Genomic DNA, 23143 nt, shown 5'->3' on the forward strand with positions numbered 1-23143 from the left:
CTACATATACAGAATGCTATTTTTGTTAGATAATAATAAAGGATGGATAGGGTGCTTATTGTACCTGTTGTTCTCTCCTGTACAGGTGTGATACCACACACACTACACAAAAGCCTGGGAACATTACAATTGAGTAGAAATACATACATCACACTACAGAAGGCCACTATATTGAATACATGCCATATTGTTAGGAAATTCCTGAATACAGACACTGACACACTTATTTAATTTTAGTTTTGTTTTGGTTGCTATGCCTTGACTCTGGTCCGGCATAGTACACAGCCACCGGTGTGAACCGAGTATAACTCACAAAACCCAACATAATAATAATATAAATAAACTGCAGGTAAACAGCATGTGTCAGGTAAGAACTTCACAGGTTGCCAGTAGATTTATAAAAAGTAAAGCAAAATTCCTCAAAATATAGCTTAAATTATTTTTAAAGTGGCTAAAAAGTAAGTCGAATCTAGTAGTTTAGAGCCCTACAGATATCTCAATTTGCTGATTGTAGCCCAATCTTTCAACCCTAAAACCCAATTGTGTTTTATGAGATAAGAGAAAAAAAGGTAGTTCATGGGTAAGGTGACTCCCAAAATTGTGTTACTGTAAAAGCAAAGATATATTGACCAGATTAGAGTTGTTGTTAGTTTATTGTTCTCTTATAGCAGTGATTTTCAACCAGCACACTGGTTGAAAATCACTGGTATAAGAGGATCATAGAGAATCGTAAGAAGATCATAAGTGTGCTGCAAATATTTTTGAAGGCTATTAAATAGATTATTTTCAAAAGAAGCCCAAAGAACAATAAGTGTACATGTCAAAATTAAAACCTTTCTAAATTGATTATACGAGTTTTTCATTGTTACAATAAATATATGTATACATAATGTAATAAAAAATATATATCCATAAGCAAAATTATGTTTATATAACACTGAGTTTATTTTATTTAAATCAAAAATGTGTCTATAATTATCCATATTTAGTTCAAATTATTTTAACTTAGAAATAGTGGAACATTGGGCAGGTTTATAAAGACAGTTATCATACCACTTTTAAAAGCAAATCAGACAATATTAATTGCTTTTCTTATGTAAATGAAAATTACTAATTTATATAACTATTGTTGTAACTGACTGTTATTTTAAGATCACCAATACTGTTTTATTTAATTTACAAAAAATATAGACAAAAAGAATTAGGTTAAGTGGCATAGTTATATGGCAATAGAAAGTTTACAAACAACTTTAAATCATGTGATTTTTTTTCTGTGGAAATTTAATTATAGATTTAAGTATGCCATGAGATAAAAAATGTTAAAAAAAACACTGTCTTATAGCATGGAGGCACTTTGATCTAAACGAACAAGTTAACATACTCATATCACAGTTCAGAAAGAATTTTTACTTCAATTTTGAAGTAGCCGTATTTCAAACTAACCAAATTCCTTAACATGTAAATTTCTATATCCCCAGCCAGGACAAAAGTACAGTTACAAACTAACTGAATTTCAAGCTATCTGAGTTCTAATTAATGAGGATTTTCTGTAATGATTTTTAATGAAAAATAAATATATTAAATATATAAAAAAAGAATTGTTTTATACATTATATAATTAACAAACATTTTATAAATCTTTTTACAATAAATTATTTATAAATTTAATAATTTTATTCTCATTAATAAACTTTAGATTAACTGAAGCGCATAGAAATGCAATTAGAGCAATTAGAAAAATCAAATATTTTGTAGCAAGAAGAAAATTTCAGGTAATATTTTAATTTTTGAATTCCTAATGGTATTTTATTCATCTTAATTAAGTTTAATATTATTAAAAATATAGTAAATTGAATTAAATTAACTGAAAAAATATTTAAGAAATTTTTAAATTTTTTCATAGATTCAAAATTTGAGTTTTGTTACTTTCTCCAATATCATATATAATATAGGGTAGATCACCCTATATTATATATGATATTGGAGAAAGTAACACAATGGGTTAGGATAATTTCAAAGTTCTACCATGCTAACATATTAGTTGTATGAAATTCAAATTTTGCCACAATGATGCAATAAGGCAGAAGTTTCTTTGGGTAGTTTTCTCACATGACAAAAGAGAAAATGGCACTGTCCTATTGACATTACCTGAAAATGCACCCATATTACATACATGTAGAAGTACTACAGGTACATTTTCAGGAAATATTGAACAATGTGTTACATATTGTGTATATTAGAGTCAGTTTCAAGTACAACCATCATAGACTTTTCTTTGGGCTATGCACCAGTACAGTGAAAACAATGGTTTCTTTCTCAGGTTCATGCTTACGACCAATGGAGTGTGTGGCTTCATAATTGACCCCATTTCTTCGAGTATGTAATAACATATTATACAACATAAAATTTAGGTATATTCTTGAAACCACAAACATGACAAAATTCATGTTTAACAGCCATCACAAATTAAACTTTACATACTAAAAGATATACAGTAAGACCCCGCTTAATGCAGGGGATGTGTTCCTAGATAACAAAGCGCTAAGCGAAACAGTGTTAAATGAGGTCATTTTAACATAAAGTAAATAGGGATAGGGGAACATGCAACGAAAAATCAACAAATTTTACTTCAATTTTAAGTTATTTTTATATTAATTTGCATAATAATATATGTTAAATAACACACAAACATATGCACACAGAAATGTAAAGTTCATTTTTTGTGATGAAGGTCCTAACTTTTCTGAAATTCTTGTTCTTTTGCAAAGTTGTGAAGTTTCATTTGTTGCTTTTTTCTTTCCTTAAGTAAATGTCAGTAGTGGAAGATCACATCCAAAATGCTTCATTTTGCTTTTGCACTTTTTTCAAAATCTGGATCATTCACTATGATTTAATCAATGATTTCAGTTATCTTACCAAACTTTTACTAAGGAAATCTGTAGAGAAANCAAAAGAGAAAATGGCACTGTCCTATTGACATTACCTGAAAATGCACCCATATTACATACATGTAGAAGTACTACAGGTACATTTTCAGGAAATATTGAACAATGTGTTACATATTGTGTATATTAGAGTCAGTTTCAAGTACAACCATCATAGACTTTTCTTTGGGCTATGCACCAGTACAGTGAAAACAATGGTTTCTTTCTCAGGTTCATGCTTACGACCAATGGAGTGTGTGGCTTCATAATTGACCCCATTTCTTCGAGTATGTAATAACATATTATACAACATAAAATTTAGGTATATTCTTGAAACCACAAACATGACAAAATTCATGTTTAACAGCCATCACAAATGTAAACTTTACATACTAAAAGATATACAGTAAGACCCCGCTTAATGCAGGGGATGTGTTCCTAGATAACAAAGCGCTAAGCGAAACAGTGTTAAATGAGGTCATTTTAACATAAAGTAAATAGGGATAGGGGAACATGCAACGAAAAATCAACAAATTTTACTTCAATTTTAAGTTATTTTTATATTAATTTGCATAATAATATATGTTAAATAACACACAAACATATGCACACAGAAATGTAAAGTTCATTTTTTGTGATGAAGGTCCTAACTTTTCTGAAATTCTTGTTCTTTTGCAAAGTTGTGAAGTTTCATTTGTTGCTTTTTTCTTTCCTTAAGTAAATGTCAGTAGTGGAAGATCACATCCAAAATGCTTCATTTTGCTTTTGCACTTTTTTCAAAATCTGGATCATTCACTATGATTTAATCAATGATTTCAGTTATCTTACCAAACTTTTACTAAGGAAATCTGTAGAGAAATTTTTTGGGTTCTTTGTTTTCAAAATCTCTATTTTCCAGTTCCACATGAATTCCATGTTCTGCCAGTTCTTGAAGGTTGTCGTTGGTAAGGCTCTCACCAGAAACCTGCTGTAACTACTCAATATCCTGCTTGTATATATCTCCCAGTCCTGCTATATCGATTAGGTTGAGTTTGGTCAAGCTAACGATACAGAGATAGGCTCTTCTCGTTGAGAATTCTTGGATACCTTAAGCCATAACTTCTTGCACACTTCGTTCGTGCATTTATCAGTTAATTCTTGCCAAGCAAAGTCAATATTTCCTATGGCATCCATGATGTTATATTTTTTCCAAAATTGCACCAAACAACATAGATTTAAAGAAAGTACACTGTTTTGCCAGCTTTTGCTGATTGGTTTGTGTTCGCAAATAATCGTATTATATACGAATCAATGAAATTCCATGATAATTTAATTCAGCATAAATTTTGAGTGATTTTTAGGCTTCAAGCAGGCCGCATTATATTGAATCAGCGTTAAGCAGGGTCTTACTGTACTTAGTGTGTTGCTCCATGGTAATTGCAATTTTCACTTTTGTCATGTGACATAACTTCCAATGAAATCCTGCCTTACTTTTCTATTGTAGTAGAATTTGAACATCATACAATTTATATATTTCTTATGATACAGTTGTCAAATTAGCCCAACCCATATGGATTCCCTTATATTACAAAAAATTGTTACAAAAAATATTAAGATCTGTTTGTGTATTGATTTTCCATTCATGTTATGAAATTTTGAGTAATAGTAGTAAATCTGACTTTATACCTTGGTTTAGATTTATTTTAAGACCTTTATCATTACCATAATTAAATCATTATTCAAACTACAGTAATTTATAAATTTTTTTGCATATTTCAAATTTTTATGAAAATATGAATTACAGTTATGTTTTTATTACACTTTCTTTATTCACAATTCAGTTTTATAAGATATAATCTCTTATAAAAGAATATTGTAAAATTCATGTTGCCTGGATCTATTCTTAAATTTCTATATCATCCTAAATATATCAAAATTGGAGAGAAGAAAGATTTGATGGATCAAATTTTATATTTTTAAATAATATCTTAAAACTCCAGCATCATTTTCAAATGTTATTACAAAAATTTTATTCTGTATGAAATAAATGAATATAGCTAATTAATTCATAAATGAAAATACAGGCTATTTTAAAAATAATTACTTACAGATATTAGTTATTGAATTTTTATTAAATGAATAATCAGTGTCAGTAAAATTAAATTAATTAGTTGTTAGCATATTGAATGATAATGAAGTTCTAATTTATAAATAATTATATTACAACTATTACTATTATCAAATGTTAATAATTAACAGCAAATCTACAACCTCAGAAGTAATAATAAGTTGCACAACTTTTTTTAAATGTTTATAAATGATAACAATGGAATTGAATTTGAAAAATACAGATTTACACTTATAATTTATATATTGTATATATAAAATTCATTATTAGAAAATAAAAATATTTTGAAATGTTAAAATACCTAAAACATGTTAAGATGTCTTTTTCTATAATATTACTATTTTAATTATTTAATATTTAAATAGTAATACATTAATACATTTCTTATTGAATTGCCTGTATTATTATTATCTATTCATTAATTTTTGCTCTACTTTGAATCCAAATTTCTAGTATTTTTACTTTATTTATTTATGGAAGAAATATATATACATGGGATTAGCAGTGCAAAATAAATGTTCAGAATAGTTTCATTGAGCTGAATTTTACTATAAAAAACAAAGTTGAAAAATAATAATAATTTTGAAATATTTCTATAACATATCAGAGTGTTCCATTTTTAAATTATATATTTTTTTTCTTCAATTTGTACTTTGATATTTGAAACAAGCCAAAAATGTTTGTCTAATAATCTCTAGTTATATAAAACAGATATTTTTAAAATATTAATATATCTATAAATTAACTAATACTACTTTAATATTTAAATTCAAATACAGTTATCCCTCCATTTATGCAAGTAATTGATTCCATGATAACCATGTAAATGAGCCTGTTCCATAATCTCATATATAGTATTTTACTCTTAGTGAGGCAGAAAAATTTTAACTAAAATTTTTAAAATGTACATCTATATAAGAGGTTTAACAAAAACCACACTTTTTGATTGACACTCTTATTTCTGTAACATTTATTATTACATTAAAGTGAATTCATGTAAACTGGGAAATTACTGTATAATGATGAAACTATTTTAATTATAAAATAAGAAGAAAAATAATTTTAATTAGCATAATGTTACAAATAATTACAAAAAATATAATGAAAAATTATTATATTTTAGCAAGCAAGAAAGCCATATGATGTTAGAGATGTGATAGAACAATATTCTCAAGGTCACTTGAATATGATGGTTCGTATTAAAGAATTACAGAGAAGGTAAGAACTGATAATGAAATGGCTTCTTATTTAACAATTTACTTTTTAGTTCAAAATTTTTTTTACCACCAAAAGATATTTAAATTGTCCATATAGTTTTCATTTGACATACTTTTCATTTTCACACACATTTCTTTTGATTCAGATTTTATTCAATTATTTATGACTTTTTAAAATGTATAATAAATAGTCATTGATAGTTTCAAATATTTTGCCATACAGTGTATCTATTAAACCAAGAAATGTAATAAATTAAATTTCAGGAAACTAAACATGATGTTTTCATTATATTGCTTTGGTCATATATTATTATTTATTCCAATTATTGTAAAATTTAAAAATTGTAAAAAGTAGCCATAAAGTAAACAAAACTTAAACATGGGTCTCAACATTACTGATCATGGACCTCAGACCCCAAGATCTAGCTGGGAAGGAAAAAAAGATCTACGCCTCTCATGTCATTAACCAACAAAATCCCAGTACAATAAAGAAAATTAAAAGAAGCCAAGAATGAAATGTGTAGGAATAAAATACATATTATAGGACTATATGAAACAAGACAGAAGGGAATTGGTGATTTTTACAATGATGACATTAGGATAATTCATAATGGAAGAGAGAATGCTGGAAGGAATGGAGTTGCAATAATGCTTAGCAAGGAATGGGCACAAAGCATATGTAATACATGCCATGTAAATGATAAAATTTAGCAGTAAACCGACACAGACTTGATGATAATTCAGGAATATTTTCCAACTTCTAACTCAGAGGAAGAATCAGTAGAAAAAATGTATGATGACATTGAAGAACTACTAGAATTGACAACAGAAAAGGACAATGATAGTAATTGGTGATTTTAAAGGCAGCTTTCCATTGGTAATATTCTTTAGTATCTTTCATTCTGATGATGAGTCTCTTGGTATTAAGTATTACACACTCTGGATGAGGCTTGGTAAAACAGAGGATTATATGGAATCATACGTAATGGTGCATATGAGATAATCCAGAGGAGAAATGTTATCCCAACAAATTAACAGCATAATAGGCTTCTTTACTTGGTTTTTGCATTTTGAATATCCAATTTAATTTCTTGAAATATTTTTTGCAACAGGTTTATCAATTTCATCCTTATCAATTTTCTGAGCTTGAAATATATAGCTTTTCTTGATGTTTGAACTGCCTTTCTCAAGTATGATATTTGTAATTTTGGTAAGAGTTATTCACAAGCCTTAGGGAGATGTATTTGGTACATTGATGTAGGAAATACATTGTTCTTCTGACAATTGAACAGGAAGTTGTATTTAGCCCTAGCCCTCATTAAGGCTAGTACAAGTTTTTTGTATATTTTAGCTGGCTTAGCATGCACTGTACAAAATTAACTTCTCAATAACTGGACTGATAACTAATCAAAACCTTGACAATCCAGTAATTTAATGTAAATTTGGCAAACGTTTTCAATCTTGCACAAGATCTGCTTCAGGTCAACAGCATTCTAAATTGGAATGCAAGGAACTAATTTTGAAATTTTTTTTTTTAAATACTGGAATAAAATATAAAATTGAATAAATGAACATTCAGTTGCCTTTTAAGATGTATAAAATTAAAACAGATACATATATAAGAAATAATTATATGTAGTAATAATAATAATAACTAATTCTATGTTAGTATTGCCTGGTTTTTCATAAAAACATTGCCAAGTTTATGAGATGTATTTTCATTCTTAAAGTTAATGCAATTGGGTCAGCTTTGTAGATTTTTAAACCTTCTAGAGCCTTGATGTGTTTGGTTTGCTAAGATTGTTTGATTAATGTGACATTCTGGAGGTCAGCTTGCATATCAGTCTCTGTGCAGTTGACCTCCAGACTCTCAAAGGACAAGGTGATGCTGTGTTTTTTATTCATTATATCATATTGATGCTTTTGTAACCTTTTGCGTAAGAAATGCTTAGTCAACCCAATGTAACCAGATCTTTTGGAACCTGTTGTCTCTCACTGGAACCTTGTACACCCCTAGAGCCCTACATTCATCAGCCTTGTCTTTTCTGTTGTGTAGAAACTTAGCACTATATTATCAGCTATTTCCTTGTACAATGTATGCAAATTACATTCATACTTCATCATAGCACACTTGAGATTAGGAATGTGTGTTTGACTGCTGTTGAATCCTCCTTGGTTGTTGGGGTCAGTATGTAGAGAGTGTTGATTGGAGTAGGTGTAAGCCAAACTATGAATCAAGTTTTTTCTATACTCATGCCTTACAGCTATGTCCTCTAAATGTTTCAGTTCCTTTAAAGAATCTTCCATGTTTGTATGGTGTGTAAAAGCTTGTCATGTAAGAATACAGGAGGAGCAATTTTATACAAGAAAGGGTCAGATGAGTTTGTTGGAATGAATAATGGTAAATGACTGGTTTTCTAATGCCAGTTTCTATGTTGACAAGGCACTAAAGAGGTACCAACCCTCTGGTCACATTAATATATTAAGCTAGAGCAAACTAAACAAAACATACCAATGATATTATCCCATTGTGATGATTGGATTTTTGTTTTTTACCTAGCGAATCTATGTTGAGTTTGCCATTTGTAGCCATAATGCCTCAATTGTCTTTGTCATCCCAGAGAAGAAAAAATTGATGATGAGTATGGTTATACATGAATTATGAATTTATGTTTACTCTAACTGAATATATTTAAAAGAGATTAACATGTTTCAGGTTATTGTGTTGGTTTCATAATGTAGCATCTACCTTTTCAATAATACATTTTGATTGAAATAAAAATTATAAATTTTATTTTATTGATTGTTCTTGAAATGTAAGGAATTAGTATTTTTTCATTTAATAAATATATATTTCTCATTTATTAGTATTTAGTATAAATTTAATTTCTAGATTAGATTATACTCTTGGAAAACCAGGTTCATATTTAGCAGAAAGAGGAATGAAACCTATGACAATTGGAGCAAGATTGCATCGAATGGAACAACAGGTATAAAATATGAAAGTATTCAGTAATTTTTTAAAAATTGTTTAGTTTATTTTAATATATATTGATTAATTGATATTATAATTTAGTATTCATTTTTATTTTAATAAATTTTTACAAGTAATTAGAAAACTTTTATTTATTTGAACAAAGATGTCAGGAATCGAGAAAAGATTGGAGACAATTGTATCAGCACTTGGAATAATTGAGAAAAATCAGAAACAACCACCTTCTTACAATGCTTAAGGAAATGCCATAAAATAGATTCTCAGCATTTTAAACTAATTTGGGAATTCAGGTTTATATTTTTGTCTACCATTCTGCTTTTCCATTACAAGCACTCGCTTCATCTATACATTTCCAAATGAGAAGAAATGATAATTTAAAAACTATGCACAATTTTTATATTTGTTTATACATGTTCAATTATTTTAGCGTTAAATAATTTCATTTGTAATTGCTTGTATTTCATAATTTTTATAGCTCTAGAATGTTGTCATAATTCATAATTATTCATCAAATGTTTCCACTTATATTATATTTCTATATACATAATGTATATAAACAGATAGTACAATGGATTTACAAATTGTAAATGTTAATTATTCTTTCAATTATAAAAACGTAATAATATTAGATCTAGTTTGTAGAGACTAAATTATACATATCATAAGTAGAAAGTATATCAACTTAGAACAATATGCACTTTACTATAATTTGTTTTATTGAAAGTAAATATAGATAAAAAAGTTATATATACACCTATACACACACAACTTATGTTTATTTTCTAAACTTTGACAGTTATTTTAATTTTAAAATACAGTATTTAAAATATTTATAGTTTAATTTTCTGTTTCAAAGTTTATAAGTACAATAAGATTTTAAATACAGTAGAGCCTCGATTATCCGACCCCAAATTTGCCGACTAGGACAGGTTTAACCGACCATCCTAGTCGGCAAATTTCAAATGTCCGCTAGTGATGTGGCGCTACAATATTTGGCTCTGTCTTGGCTACTTTAATATTATTTTTATGTGTTTTAGCTGGCAACACTCATTCGACCATGAAAGGGAGACAGTATTTAAACGAGGCTTAATTTTCTAATTTTTAATGATACAATAGTGACGATTATTATTTTAAAAAATTTTTGTTAGGCTTAACACCGAAGAAAATTCAACGCAAAGTAGGTTAATAGTGATATACTAATATACTAATTACACAGGATATAATAATATACTATACTAATAATGGATTTTTTTCATACTTTTCGGTTATCCGATTTTTCAATTATCCGACCAACCCCAGTTCCCAATTGAGTTGGATAATCGAGGCTCTACTGTAGGAAAAATTAAGTAAGTCTTAGAAATTAAGGATTGGGACCAATGAAGAGGTTAGTGCCTTTGAAAGTACATCTACTGAACAAGTTAAAACTTTCAATTGCTAAATTGTGAAAAACGTCCTAAATTTTATATATTTAAAGCAAATTTCTTAACTAAAACATATAAACCAATATCAAAAATAGTAATCATATTTGGTATATAAAAACTTTTGATAATAAAATTACAAAAACATTGTTTATATATACATATATATATGATTAGATCAAACATTTTCATAAACATGGGATTTATAAAATAAAATTCATCAAAATTAAAATTTAAAAATTTTTAGCATTGTTGATAAAATTAAATTCCAATGAGTAGCTAGATAATATAAAATTACTTTTTAAAATTCTATTAATTACAATTGAAAGTTCTGTAGTAACCAAAACAGTATTTCAAATGATGGTTATTGTGATTTTATTTAATTAACTAAAAAAATTTTTAATCTTATAGATAAAATCATTATAGACTAATTATTTTATGAGAAAACATTATTGCATCATCTAAATTATTAAATATATGTTGCATTTTTTTGTAAACCGTTTTCCTAATAAAGTTTAATCTGTTTTATTCAATACATTAGAACATTAAATACAAAATTTGTACATAATATTTTTCATTCAAAATTTCTATGCCAAATAATAAAATGAAAAATAAGATTCTTATTCAGTATTAAATAATTTTTTATATAAAGTAAAATAATATTTTAAAAATAATTATTAACAGTATTAATACTGTTTATTTTTTAAAATATAAAATAAAAGACAAGATGTAGCATTTAAACTATACAAAGTAAAACTTCAATGCTATATTTAAAGTCCAATATTTTCATATATTTCATAACAAAAGTAATAAACTTCATTATTAAAAAAAATACAGATATAGAATGAAATTCATTTTTAGTCAAAAATGTATTAAAATATTTTATTAATGAAAAAGAGGATTTAAAGTCATGTATTTTCTGTATTTTTTATTCATTTTAAAATTATAGTAACATTGTTTCTAAACTTCTAAATGACAAAAATTGTGTTTTTGTCATTTAGAAGGTTAGAGACAATGCTATATATTATAACACAATTTTATATATTAATTAATATAACTTTGATGTAGATTATATAAGATCTTAACAAAAATAGCATAACAGAAATATATATATGAACAAGTAAAGCTGATAGCTAAGCATATCCACAGTAATCGGTAGAATTTTAATTTTTATTTGAAGTTGAAAATATCTCGACTTTTGCCAAAACTTTGATTTGTTTGACTGATCAATTTTTCATGACTAATATTCAAAACCTTTTTGACTGATTGTGTTTTAATCCAGTTTGTGTCATGTACTTTAATGCAAACGACATTTTGCTTTGATTACAGTTCATGTTGTTTGGATAACAATATATAATAATAATAAATTGAAATAATAATTTTATTATTTCAATTGCTATGAAATAGTAACTTGGTTTCTATATTAATCCCATTTTTATATTAATTAATAGCTTAAATCAATAATATCAAGCATTTTTCTAATATATCTGTTAAATTTAGATCAAATTCTTTTTAATACTTTACTTGTGCCAAAATTGCTTTTGATGGTAAAGCAGAATTCAACAAAAGAGATATATAACATCTAAAATTCTTATTTGGCACTGATTCATTATTGTGTTTCTAAAGTCTAGTTAATATTTAGCTTTACCTGTATTTTGCTGTATAGTTATTATTTAATTTTAAAATAAGAAAAATATAGTAAACTGTTAAATTTATAAAATATTCGTATAAAAATAAATCCTGTTATCTTACTGATTAAAATAAATTCATAGTATATTAATTTCAGCAGAACTTTAAAATAATNGTAATAACATATTATACAACATAAAATTTAGGTATATTCTTGAAACCACAAACATGACAAAATTCATGTTTAACAGCCATCACAAATTAAACTTTACATACTAAAAGATATACAGTAAGACCCCGCTTAATGCAGGGGATGTGTTCCTAGATAACAAAGCGCTAAGCGAAACAGTGTTAAATGAGGTCATTTTAACATAAAGTAAATAGGGATAGGGGAACATGCAACGAAAAATCAACAAATTTTACTTCAATTTTAAGTTATTTTTATATTAATTTGCATAATAATATATGTTAAATAACACACAAACATATGCACACAGAAATGTAAAGTTCATTTTTTGTGATGAAGGTCCTAACTTTTCTGAAATTCTTGTTCTTTTGCAAAGTTGTGAAGTTTCATTTGTTGCTTTTTTCTTTCCTTAAGTAAATGTCAGTAGTGGAAGATCACATCCAAAATGCTTCATTTTGCTTTTGCACTTTTTTCAAAATCTGGATCATTCACTATGATTTAATCAATGATTTCAGTTATCTTACCAAACTTTTACTAAGGAAATCTGTAGAGAAATTTTTTGGGTTCTTTGTTTTCAAAATCTCTATTTTCCAGTTCCACATGAATTCCATGTTCTGCCAGTTCTTGAAGGTTGTCGTTGGTAAGGCTCTCACCAGAAACCTGCTGTAACTACTCAATATCCTGCTTGTATATATCTCCCAGTCCTGCTATATCGATTAGGTTGAGTTTGGTCAAGCTAACGATACAGAGATAGGCTCTTCTCGTTGAGAATTCTTGGATACCTTAAGCCATAACTTCTTGCACACTTCGTTCGTGCATTTATCAGTTAATTCTTGCCAAGCAAAGTCAATATTTCCTATGGCATTCATGATGTTATATTTTTTCCAAAATTGCACCAAACAACATAGATTTAAAGAAAGTACACTGTTTTGCCAGCTTTTGCTGATTGGTTTGTGTTCGCAAATAATCGTATTATATACGAATCAATGAAATTCCATGATAATTTAATTCAGCATAAATTTTGAGTGATTTTTAGGCTTCAAGCAGGCCGCATTATATTGAATCAGCGTTAAGCAGGGTCTTACTGTACTTAGTGTGTTGCTCCATGGTAATTGCAATTTTCACTTTTGTCATGTGACATAACTTCCAATGAAATCCTGCCTTACTTTTCTATTGTAGTAGAATTTGAACATCATACAATTTATATATTTCTTATGATACAGTTGTCAAATTAGCCCAACCCATATGGATTCCCTTATATTACAAAAAATTGTTACAAAAAATATTAAGATCTGTTTGTGTATTGATTTTCCATTCATGTTATGAAATTTTGAGTAATAGTAGTAAATCTGACTTTATACCTTGGTTTAGATTTATTTTAAGACCTTTATCATTACCATAATTAAATCATTATTCAAACTACAGTAATTTATAAATTTTTTTGCATATTTCAAATTTTTATGAAAATATGAATTACAGTTATGTTTTTATTACACTTTCTTTATTCACAATTCAGTTTTATAAGATATAATCTCTTATAAAAGAATATTGTAAAATTCATGTTGCCTGGATCTATTCTTAAATTTCTATATCATCCTAAATATATCAAAATTGGAGAGAAGAAAGATTTGATGGATCAAATTTTATATTTTTAAATAATATCTTAAAACTCCAGCATCATTTTCAAATGTTATTACAAAAATTTTATTCTGTATGAAATAAATGAATATAGCTAATTAATTCATAAATGAAAATACAGGCTATTTTAAAAATAATTACTTACAGATATTAGTTATTGAATTTTTATTAAATGAATAATCAGTGTCAGTAAAATTAAATTAATTAGTTGTTAGCATATTGAATGATAATGAAGTTCTAATTTATAAATAATTATATTACAACTATTACTATTATCAAATGTTAATAATTAACAGCAAATCTACAACCTCAGAAGTAATAATAAGTTGCACAACTTTTTTTAAATGTTTATAAATGATAACAATGGAATTGAATTTGAAAAATACAGATTTACACTTATAATTTATATATTGTATATATAAAATTCATTATTAGAAAATAAAAATATTTTGAAATGTTAAAATACCTAAAACATGTTAAGATGTCTTTTTCTATAATATTACTATTTTAATTATTTAATATTTAAATAGTAATACATTAATACATTTCTTATTGAATTGCCTGTATTATTATTATCTATTCATTAATTTTTGCTCTACTTTGAATCCAAATTTCTAGTATTTTTACTTTATTTATTTATGGAAGAAATATATATACATGGGATTAGCAGTGCAAAATAAATGTTCAGAATAGTTTCATTGAGCTGAATTTTACTATAAAAAACAAAGTTGAAAAATAATAATAATTTTGAAATATTTCTATAACATATCAGAGTGTTCCATTTTTAAATTATATATTTTTTTTCTTCAATTTGTACTTTGATATTTGAAACAAGCCAAAAATGTTTGTCTAATAATCTCTAGTTATATAAAACAGATATTTTTAAAATATTAATATATCTATAAATTAACTAATACTACTTTAATATTTAAATTCAAATACAGTTATCCCTCCATTTATGCAAGTAATTGATTCCATGATAACCATGTAAATGAGCCTGTTCCATAATCTCATATATAGTATTTTACTCTTAGTGAGGCAGAAAAATTTTAACTAAAATTTTTAAAATGTACATCTATATAAGAGGTTTAACAAAAACCACACTTTTTGATTGACACTCTTATTTCTGTAACATTTATTATTACATTAAAGTGAATTCATGTAAACTGGGAAATTACTGTATAATGATGAAACTATTTTAATTATAAAATAAGAAGAAAAATAATTTTAATTAGCATAATGTTACAAATAATTACAAAAAATATAATGAAAAATTATTATATTTTAGCAAGCAAGAAAGCCATATGATGTTAGAGATGTGATAGAACAATATTCTCAAGGTCACTTGAATATGATGGTTCGTATTAAAGAATTACAGAGAAGGTAAGAACTGATAATGAAATGGCTTCTTATTTAACAATTTACTTTTTAGTTCAAAATTTTTTTTACCACCAAAAGATATTTAAATTGTCCATATAGTTTTCATTTGACATACTTTTCATTTTCACACACATTTCTTTTGATTCAGATTTTATTCAATTATTTATGACTTTTTAAAATGTATAATAAATAGTCATTGATAGTTTCAAATATTTTGCCATACAGTGTATCTATTAAATCAAGAAATGTAATAAATTAAATTTCAGGAAACTAAACATGATGTTTTCATTATATTGCTTTGGTCATATATTATTATTTATTCCAATTATTGTAAAATTTAAAAATTGTAAAAAGTAGCCATAAAGTAAACAAAACTTAAACATGGGTCTCAACATTACTGATCATGGACCTCAGACCCCAAGATCTAGCTGGGAAGGAAAAAAAGATCTACGCCTCTCATGTCATTAACCAACAAAATCCCAGTACAATAAAGAAAATTAAAAGAAGCCAAGAATGAAATGTGTAGGAATAAAATACATATTATAGGACTATATGAAACAAGACAGAAGGGAATTGGTGATTTTTACAATGATGACATTAGGATAATTCATAATGGAAGAGAGAATGCTGGAAGGAATGGAGTTGCAATAATGCTTAGCAAGGAATGGGCACAAAGCATATGTAATACATGCCATGTAAATGATAAAATTTAGCAGTAAACCGACACAGACTTGATGATAATTCAGGAATATTTTCCAACTTCTAACTCAGAGGAAGAATCAGTAGAAAAAATGTATGATGACATTGAAGAACTACTAGAATTGACAACAGAAAAGGACAATGATAGTAATTGGTGATTTTAAAGGCAGCTTTCCATTGGTAATATTCTTTAGTATCTTTCATTCTGATGATGAGTCTCTTGGTATTAAGTATTACACACTCTGGATGAGGCTTGGTAAAACAGAGGATTATATGGAATCATACGTAATGGTGCATATGAGATAATCCAGAGGAGAAATGTTATCCCAGCAAATTAACAGCATAATAGGCTTCTTTACTTGGTTTTTGCATTTTGAATATCCAATTTAATTTCTTGAAATATTTTTTGCAACAGGTTTATCAATTTCATCCTTATCAATTTTCTGAGCTTGAAATATATAGCTTTTCTTGATGTTTGAACTGCCTTTCTCAAGTATGATATTTGTAATTTTGGTAAGAGTTATTCACAAGCCTTAGGGAGATGTATTTGGTACATTGATGTAGGAAATACATTGTTCTTCTGACAATCGAACAGGAAGTTGTATTTAGCCCTAGCCCTCATTAAGGCTAGTACAAGTTTTTTGTATATTTTAGCTGGCTTAGCATGCACTGTACAAAATTAACTTCTCAATAACTGGACTGATAACTAATCAAAACCTTGACAATCCAGTAATTTAATGTAAATTTGGCAAACGTTTTCAATCTTGCACAAGATCTGCTTCAGGTCAACAGCATTCTAAATTGGAATGCAAGGAACTAATTTTGAAATTTTTTTTTTTAAATACTGGAATAAAATATAAAATTGAATAAATGAACATTCAGTTGCCTTTTAAGATGTATAAAATTAAAACAGATACATATATAAGAAATAATTATATGTAGTAATAATAATAATAACTAATTCTATGTTAGTATTGCCTGGTTTTTCATAAAAACATTGCCAAGTTTATGAGATGTATTTTCATTCTTAAAGTTAATGCAATTGGGTCAGCTTTGTAGATTTTTAAACCTTCTAGAGCCTTGATGTGTTTGGTTTCCTAAGATTGTTTGATTAATGTGGCATTCTGGAGGTCAGCTTGCATATCAGTCTCTGTGCAGTTGACCTCCAGACTCTCAAAGGACAAGGTGATGCTGTGTTTTTTATTCATTATATCATATTGATGCTTTTGTAACCTTTTGCGTAAGAAATGCTTAGTCAACCCAATGTAACCAGATCTTTTGGAACCTGTTGTCTCTCACTGGAACCTTGTACACCCCTAGAGCCCTACATTCATCAGCCTTGTCTTTTCTGTTGTGTAGAAACTTAGCACTATATTATCAGCTATTTCCTTGTACAATGTATGCAAATTACATTCATACTTCATCATAGCACACTTGAGATTAGGAATGTGTGTTTGACTGCTGTTGAATCCTCCTTGGTTGTTGGGGTCAGTATGTAGAGAGTGTTGATTGGAGTAGGTGTAAGCCAAACTATGAATCAAGTTTTTTCTATACTCATGCCTTACAGCTATGTCCTCTAAATGTTTCAGTTCCTTTAAAGAATCTTCCATGTTTGTATGGTGTGTAAAAGCTTGTCATGTAAGAATACAGGAGGAGCAATTTTATACAAGAAAGGGTCAGATGAGTTTGTTGGAATGAATAATGGTAAATGACTGGTTTTCTAATGCCAGTTTCTATGTTGACAAGGCACTAAAGAGGTACCAACCCTCTGGTCACATTAATATATTAAGCTAGAGCAAACTAAACAAAACATACCAATGATATTATCCCATTGTGATGATTGGATTTTTGTTTTTTACCTAGCGAATCTATGTTGAGTTTGCCATTTGTAGCCATAATGCCTCAATTGTCTTTGTCATCCCAGAGAAGAAAAAATTGATGATGAGTATGGTTATACATGAATTATGAATTTATGTTTACTCTAACTGAATATATTTAAAAGAGATTAACATGTTTCAGGTTATTGTGTTGGTTTCATAATGTAGCATCTACCTTTTCAATAATACATTTTGATTGAAATAAAAATTATAAATTTTATTTTATTGATTGTTCTTGAAATGTAAGGAATTAGTATTTTTTCATTTAATAAATATATATTTCTCATTTATTAGTATTTAGTATAAATTTAATTTCTAGATTAGATTATACTCTTGGAAAACCAGGTTCATATTTAGCAGAAAGAGGAATGAAACCTATGACAATTGGAGCAAGATTGCATCGAATGGAACAACAGGTATAAAATATGAAAGTATTCAGTAATTTTTTAAAAATTGTTTAGTTTATTTTAATATATATTGATTAATTGATATTATAATTTAGTATTCATTTTTATTTTAATAAATTTTTACAAGTAATTAGAAAACTTTTATTTATTTGAACAAAGATGTCAGGAATCGAGAAAAGATTGGAGACAATTGTATCAGCACTTGGAATAATTGAGAAAAATCAGAAACAACCACCTTCTTACAATGCTTAAGGAAATGCCATAAAATAGATTCTCAGCATTTTAAACTAATTTGGGAATTCAGGTTTATATTTTTGTCTACCATTCTGCTTTTCCATTACAAGCACTCGCTTCATCTATACATTTCCAAATGAGAAGAAATGATAATTTAAAAACTATGCACAATTTTTATATTTGTTTATACATGTTCAATTATTTTAGCGTTAAATAATTTCATTTGTAATTGCTTGTATTTCATAATTTTTATAGCTCTAGAATGTTGTCATAATTCATAATTATTCATCAAATGTTTCCACTTATATTATATTTCTATATACATAATGTATATAAACAGATAGTACAATGGATTTACAAATTGTAAATGTTAATTATTCTTTCAATTATAAAAACGTAATAATATTAGATCTAGTTTGTAGAGACTAAATTATACATATCATAAGTAGAAAGTATATCAACTTAGAACAATATGCACTTTACTATAATTTGTTTTATTGAAAGTAAATATAGATAAAAAAGTTATATATACACCTATACACACACAACTTATGTTTATTTTCTAAACTTTGACAGTTATTTTAATTTTAAAATACAGTATTTAAAATATTTATAGTTTAATTTTCTGTTTCAAAGTTTATAAGTACAATAAGATTTTAAATACAGTAGAGCCTCGATTATCCGACCCCAAATTTGCCGACTAGGACAGGTTTAACCGACCATCCTAGTCGGCAAATTTCAAATGTCCGCTAGTGATGTGGCGCTACAATATTTGGCTCTGTCTTGGCTACTTTAATATTATTTTTATGTGTTTTAGCTGGCAACACTCATTCGACCATGAAAGGGAGACAGTATTTAAACGAGGCTTAATTTTCTAATTTTTAATGATACAATAGTGACGATTATTATTTTAAAAAATTTTTGTTAGGCTTAACACCGAAGAAAATTCAACGCAAAGTAGGTTAATAGTGATATACTAATATACTAATTACACAGGATATAATAATATACTATACTAATAATGGATTTTTTTCATACTTTTCGGTTATCCGATTTTTCAATTATCCGACCAACCCCAGTTCCCAATTGAGTTGGATAATCGAGGCTCTACTGTAGGAAAAATTAAGTAAGTCTTAGAAATTAAGGATTGGGACCAATGAAGAGGTTAGTGCCTTTGAAAGTACATCTACTGAACAAGTTAAAACTTTCAATTGCTAAATTGTGAAAAACGTCCTAAATTTTATATATTTAAAGCAAATTTCTTAACTAAAACATATAAACCAATATCAAAAATAGTAATCATATTTGGTATATAAAAACTTTTGATAATAAAATTACAAAAACATTGTTTATATATACATATATATATGATTAGATCAAACATTTTCATAAACATGGGATTTATAAAATAAAATTCATCAAAATTAAAATTTAAAAATTTTTAGCATTGTTGATAAAATTAAATTCCAATGAGTAGCTAGATAATATAAAATTACTTTTTAAAATTCTATTAATTACAATTGAAAGTTCTGTAGTAACCAAAACAGTATTTCAAATGATGGTTATTGTGATTTTATTTAATTAACTAAAAAAATTTTTAATCTTATAGATAAAATCATTATAGACTAATTATTTTATGAGAAAACATTATTGCATCATCTAAATTATTAAATATATGTTGCATTTTTTTGTAAACCGTTTTCCTAATAAAGTTTAATCTGTTTTATTCAATACATTAGAACATTAAATACAAAATTTGTACATAATATTTTTCATTCAAAATTTCTATGCCAAATAATAAAATGAAAAATAAGATTCTTATTCAGTATTAAATAATTTTTTATATAAAGTAAAATAATATTTTAAAAATAATTATTAACAGTATTAATACTGTTTATTTTTTAAAATATAAAATAAAAGACAAGATGTAGCATTTAAACTATACAAAGTAAAACTTCAATGCTATATTTAAAGTCCAATATTTTCATATATTTCATAACAAAAGTAATAAACTTCATTATTAAAAAAAATACAGATATAGAATGAAATTCATTTTTAGTCAAAAATGTATTAAAATATTTTATTAATGAAAAAGAGGATTTAAAGTCATGTATTTTCTGTATTTTTTATTCATTTTAAAATTATAGTAACATTGTTTCTAAACTTCTAAATGACAAAAATTGTGTTTTTGTCATTTAGAAGGTTAGAGACAATGCTATATATTATAACACAATTTTATATATTAATTAATATAACTTTGATGTAGATTATATAAGATCTTAACAAAAATAGCATAACAGAAATATATATATGAACAAGTAAAGCTGATAGCTAAGCATATCCACAGTAATCGGTAGAATTTTAATTTTTATTTGAAGTTGAAAATATCTCGACTTTTGCCAAAACTTTGATTTGTTTGACTGATCAATTTTTCATGACTAATATTCAAAACCTTTTTGACTGATTGTGTTTTAATCCAGTTTGTGTCATGTACTTTAATGCAAACGACATTTTGCTTTGATTACAGTTCATGTTGTTTGGATAACAATATATAATAATAATAAATTGAAATAATAATTTTATTATTTCAATTGCTATGAAATAGTAACTTGGTTTCTATATTAATCCCATTTTTATATTAATTAATAGCTTAAATCAATAATATCAAGCATTTTTCTAATATATCTGTTAAATTTAGATCAAATTCTTTTTAATACTTTACTTGTGCCAAAATTGCTTTTGATGGTAAAGCAGAATTCAACAAAAGAGATATATAACATCTAAAATTCTTATTTGGCACTGATTCATTATTGTGTTTCTAAAGTCTAGTTAATATTTAGCTTTACCTGTATTTTGCTGTATAGTTATTATTTAATTTTAAAATAAGAAAAATATAGTAAACTGTTAAATTTATAAAATATTCGTATAAAAATAAATCCTGTTATCTTACTGATTAAAATAAATTCATAGTATATTAATTTCAGCAGAACTTTAAAATAATTTATTCTTTATGAACTTCATTGCATGCTACATTAACTGAAAACTTATCTTCCAAAAATCAAGAAAATTTAAAAAATGGAGAGAACAAACTTTTTCATTAAAAAATTTTTACGTTACTTAATTTTATAAATAAATTATTTTTAGTTAATATATTGTGAATTACAATTTTTTGTTGTTTTATTAAGTTGTATATTAGCCTTTTTGTCCATGAAATATTTTATCTAATATTCTATCTGTTTAATAATAATTTATACATCTTTAAATTACAGTAAACCCATGATTTAATGGACTAATAAGGTTAAATGGGTGTCTGTTAATGTCAACAATCCATAAAATCAAATGTTATAAAGGAAGGTTAATTTTTTACTCTTCAAATTCAAATACAAAACACTATAATGCAAAAATAGCTTTGATATAATATAAAACCTAAATTTATTGAATTGTAATAAAGAACAAATTGGTGAAGTTTTAAAAATAAAGCATCTGTAAAACCATATTCAGAGTTATCAATAATATATTTTAAAGAAAACTTTAGCAAATTTGACTCTTTATTTATAGATATCAAAAATAGCTTGTTTTTTTTTTTTTTGCTGTAAATTTCACAAACTTGTGCTACTAAGCTGTCTTGTTCTAAATTTTCAATTAGCTCTAATTTTCATGTCACTTATAAGTTTACACACTTTCTTTTTACTTCTGTATCAGTTGATGCCCCTTTAAATCATAAGGATTATGAAATGATTTAATAAAGAAAGAAAAATTTAGAAATCACAAAAACAGTCTGTGTGCAATTAACTCATAAACTCATAATTTGAGGCAGAATAAGACAACAAAGTGAATACAGAATTGTAGAATACATACCTCTTGATCCCAGTGATACTCTGTGCCAACACGGGGTAAACTCAACTCTTGCCTTGAGCAGATGATGAATCAAACCAATTTCTCACAACATGCCACCTACTCCCCTCTATTTCTTATCCATTGATTGAAATAAATTTGATAAGAAATGCATGTGGTACGGTGGCTGAAGTGTCCATTAAATCAAGGGTTTACTGTATACAGATTTACTGAAATATCTGTGAAAATTTAATTAAATTTTCACAGATATTCTAAGAAAATAAATTGAAAAACTTTGTTCTTAAATTAATCTTAGTTCCAATTTTTCAATTTATTTTCTTAAATATTAATTTAAGAACAGTTTTTTTAATATNAATACTACTTTAATATTTAAATTCAAATACAGTTATCCCTCCATTTATGCAAGTAATTGATTCCATGATAACCATGTAAATGAGCCTGTTCCATAATCTCATATATAGTATTTTACTCTTAGTGAGGCAGAAAAATTTTAACTAAAATTTTTAAAATGTACATCTATATAAGAGGTTTAACAAAAACCACACTTTTTGATTGACACTCTTATTTCTGTAACAT

The 23143-nt window shown here is 26.4% G+C and overlaps 1 protein-coding gene and 1 long non-coding RNA gene across 2 annotated transcripts in view; both read left to right on the forward strand.

Moving 5' to 3' along the window:
• LOC111638582 (potassium voltage-gated channel subfamily KQT member 1-like) overlaps window positions 1–9716 on the forward strand; it is an 84613-nt gene extending 74897 nt beyond the window's left edge. Inside the window, exons 13-16 of the mRNA XM_023384312.1 lie at window positions 1697–1772; window positions 6155–6249; window positions 9142–9238; window positions 9389–9716. Of these exons, the coding sequence (XP_023240080.1) occupies window positions 1697–1772; window positions 6155–6249; window positions 9142–9238; window positions 9389–9481 (361 nt within the window). The 3' untranslated portion in view covers window positions 9482–9716. The remainder of the gene's footprint in view (window positions 1–1696; window positions 1773–6154; window positions 6250–9141; window positions 9239–9388) is intronic.
• A 5680-nt stretch (window positions 9717–15396) lies between these two features.
• Window positions 15397–18965, forward strand: LOC111638586. The gene is made up of 3 exons (XR_002758895.1): window positions 15397–15498; window positions 18391–18487; window positions 18638–18965. It is a non-coding gene; the product is annotated as an uncharacterized LOC111638586 (long non-coding RNA).
• The last annotated feature ends 4178 nt before the right edge of the window (window positions 18966–23143 follow it).

Source organism: Centruroides sculpturatus, unplaced genomic scaffold (genome assembly GCF_000671375.1).
Source record: "Centruroides sculpturatus isolate CEXI.00-Female unplaced genomic scaffold, Cexi_2.0 scaffold1098, whole genome shotgun sequence".
Taxonomy (NCBI): Eukaryota; Metazoa; Arthropoda; class Arachnida; order Scorpiones; family Buthidae; genus Centruroides; species Centruroides sculpturatus.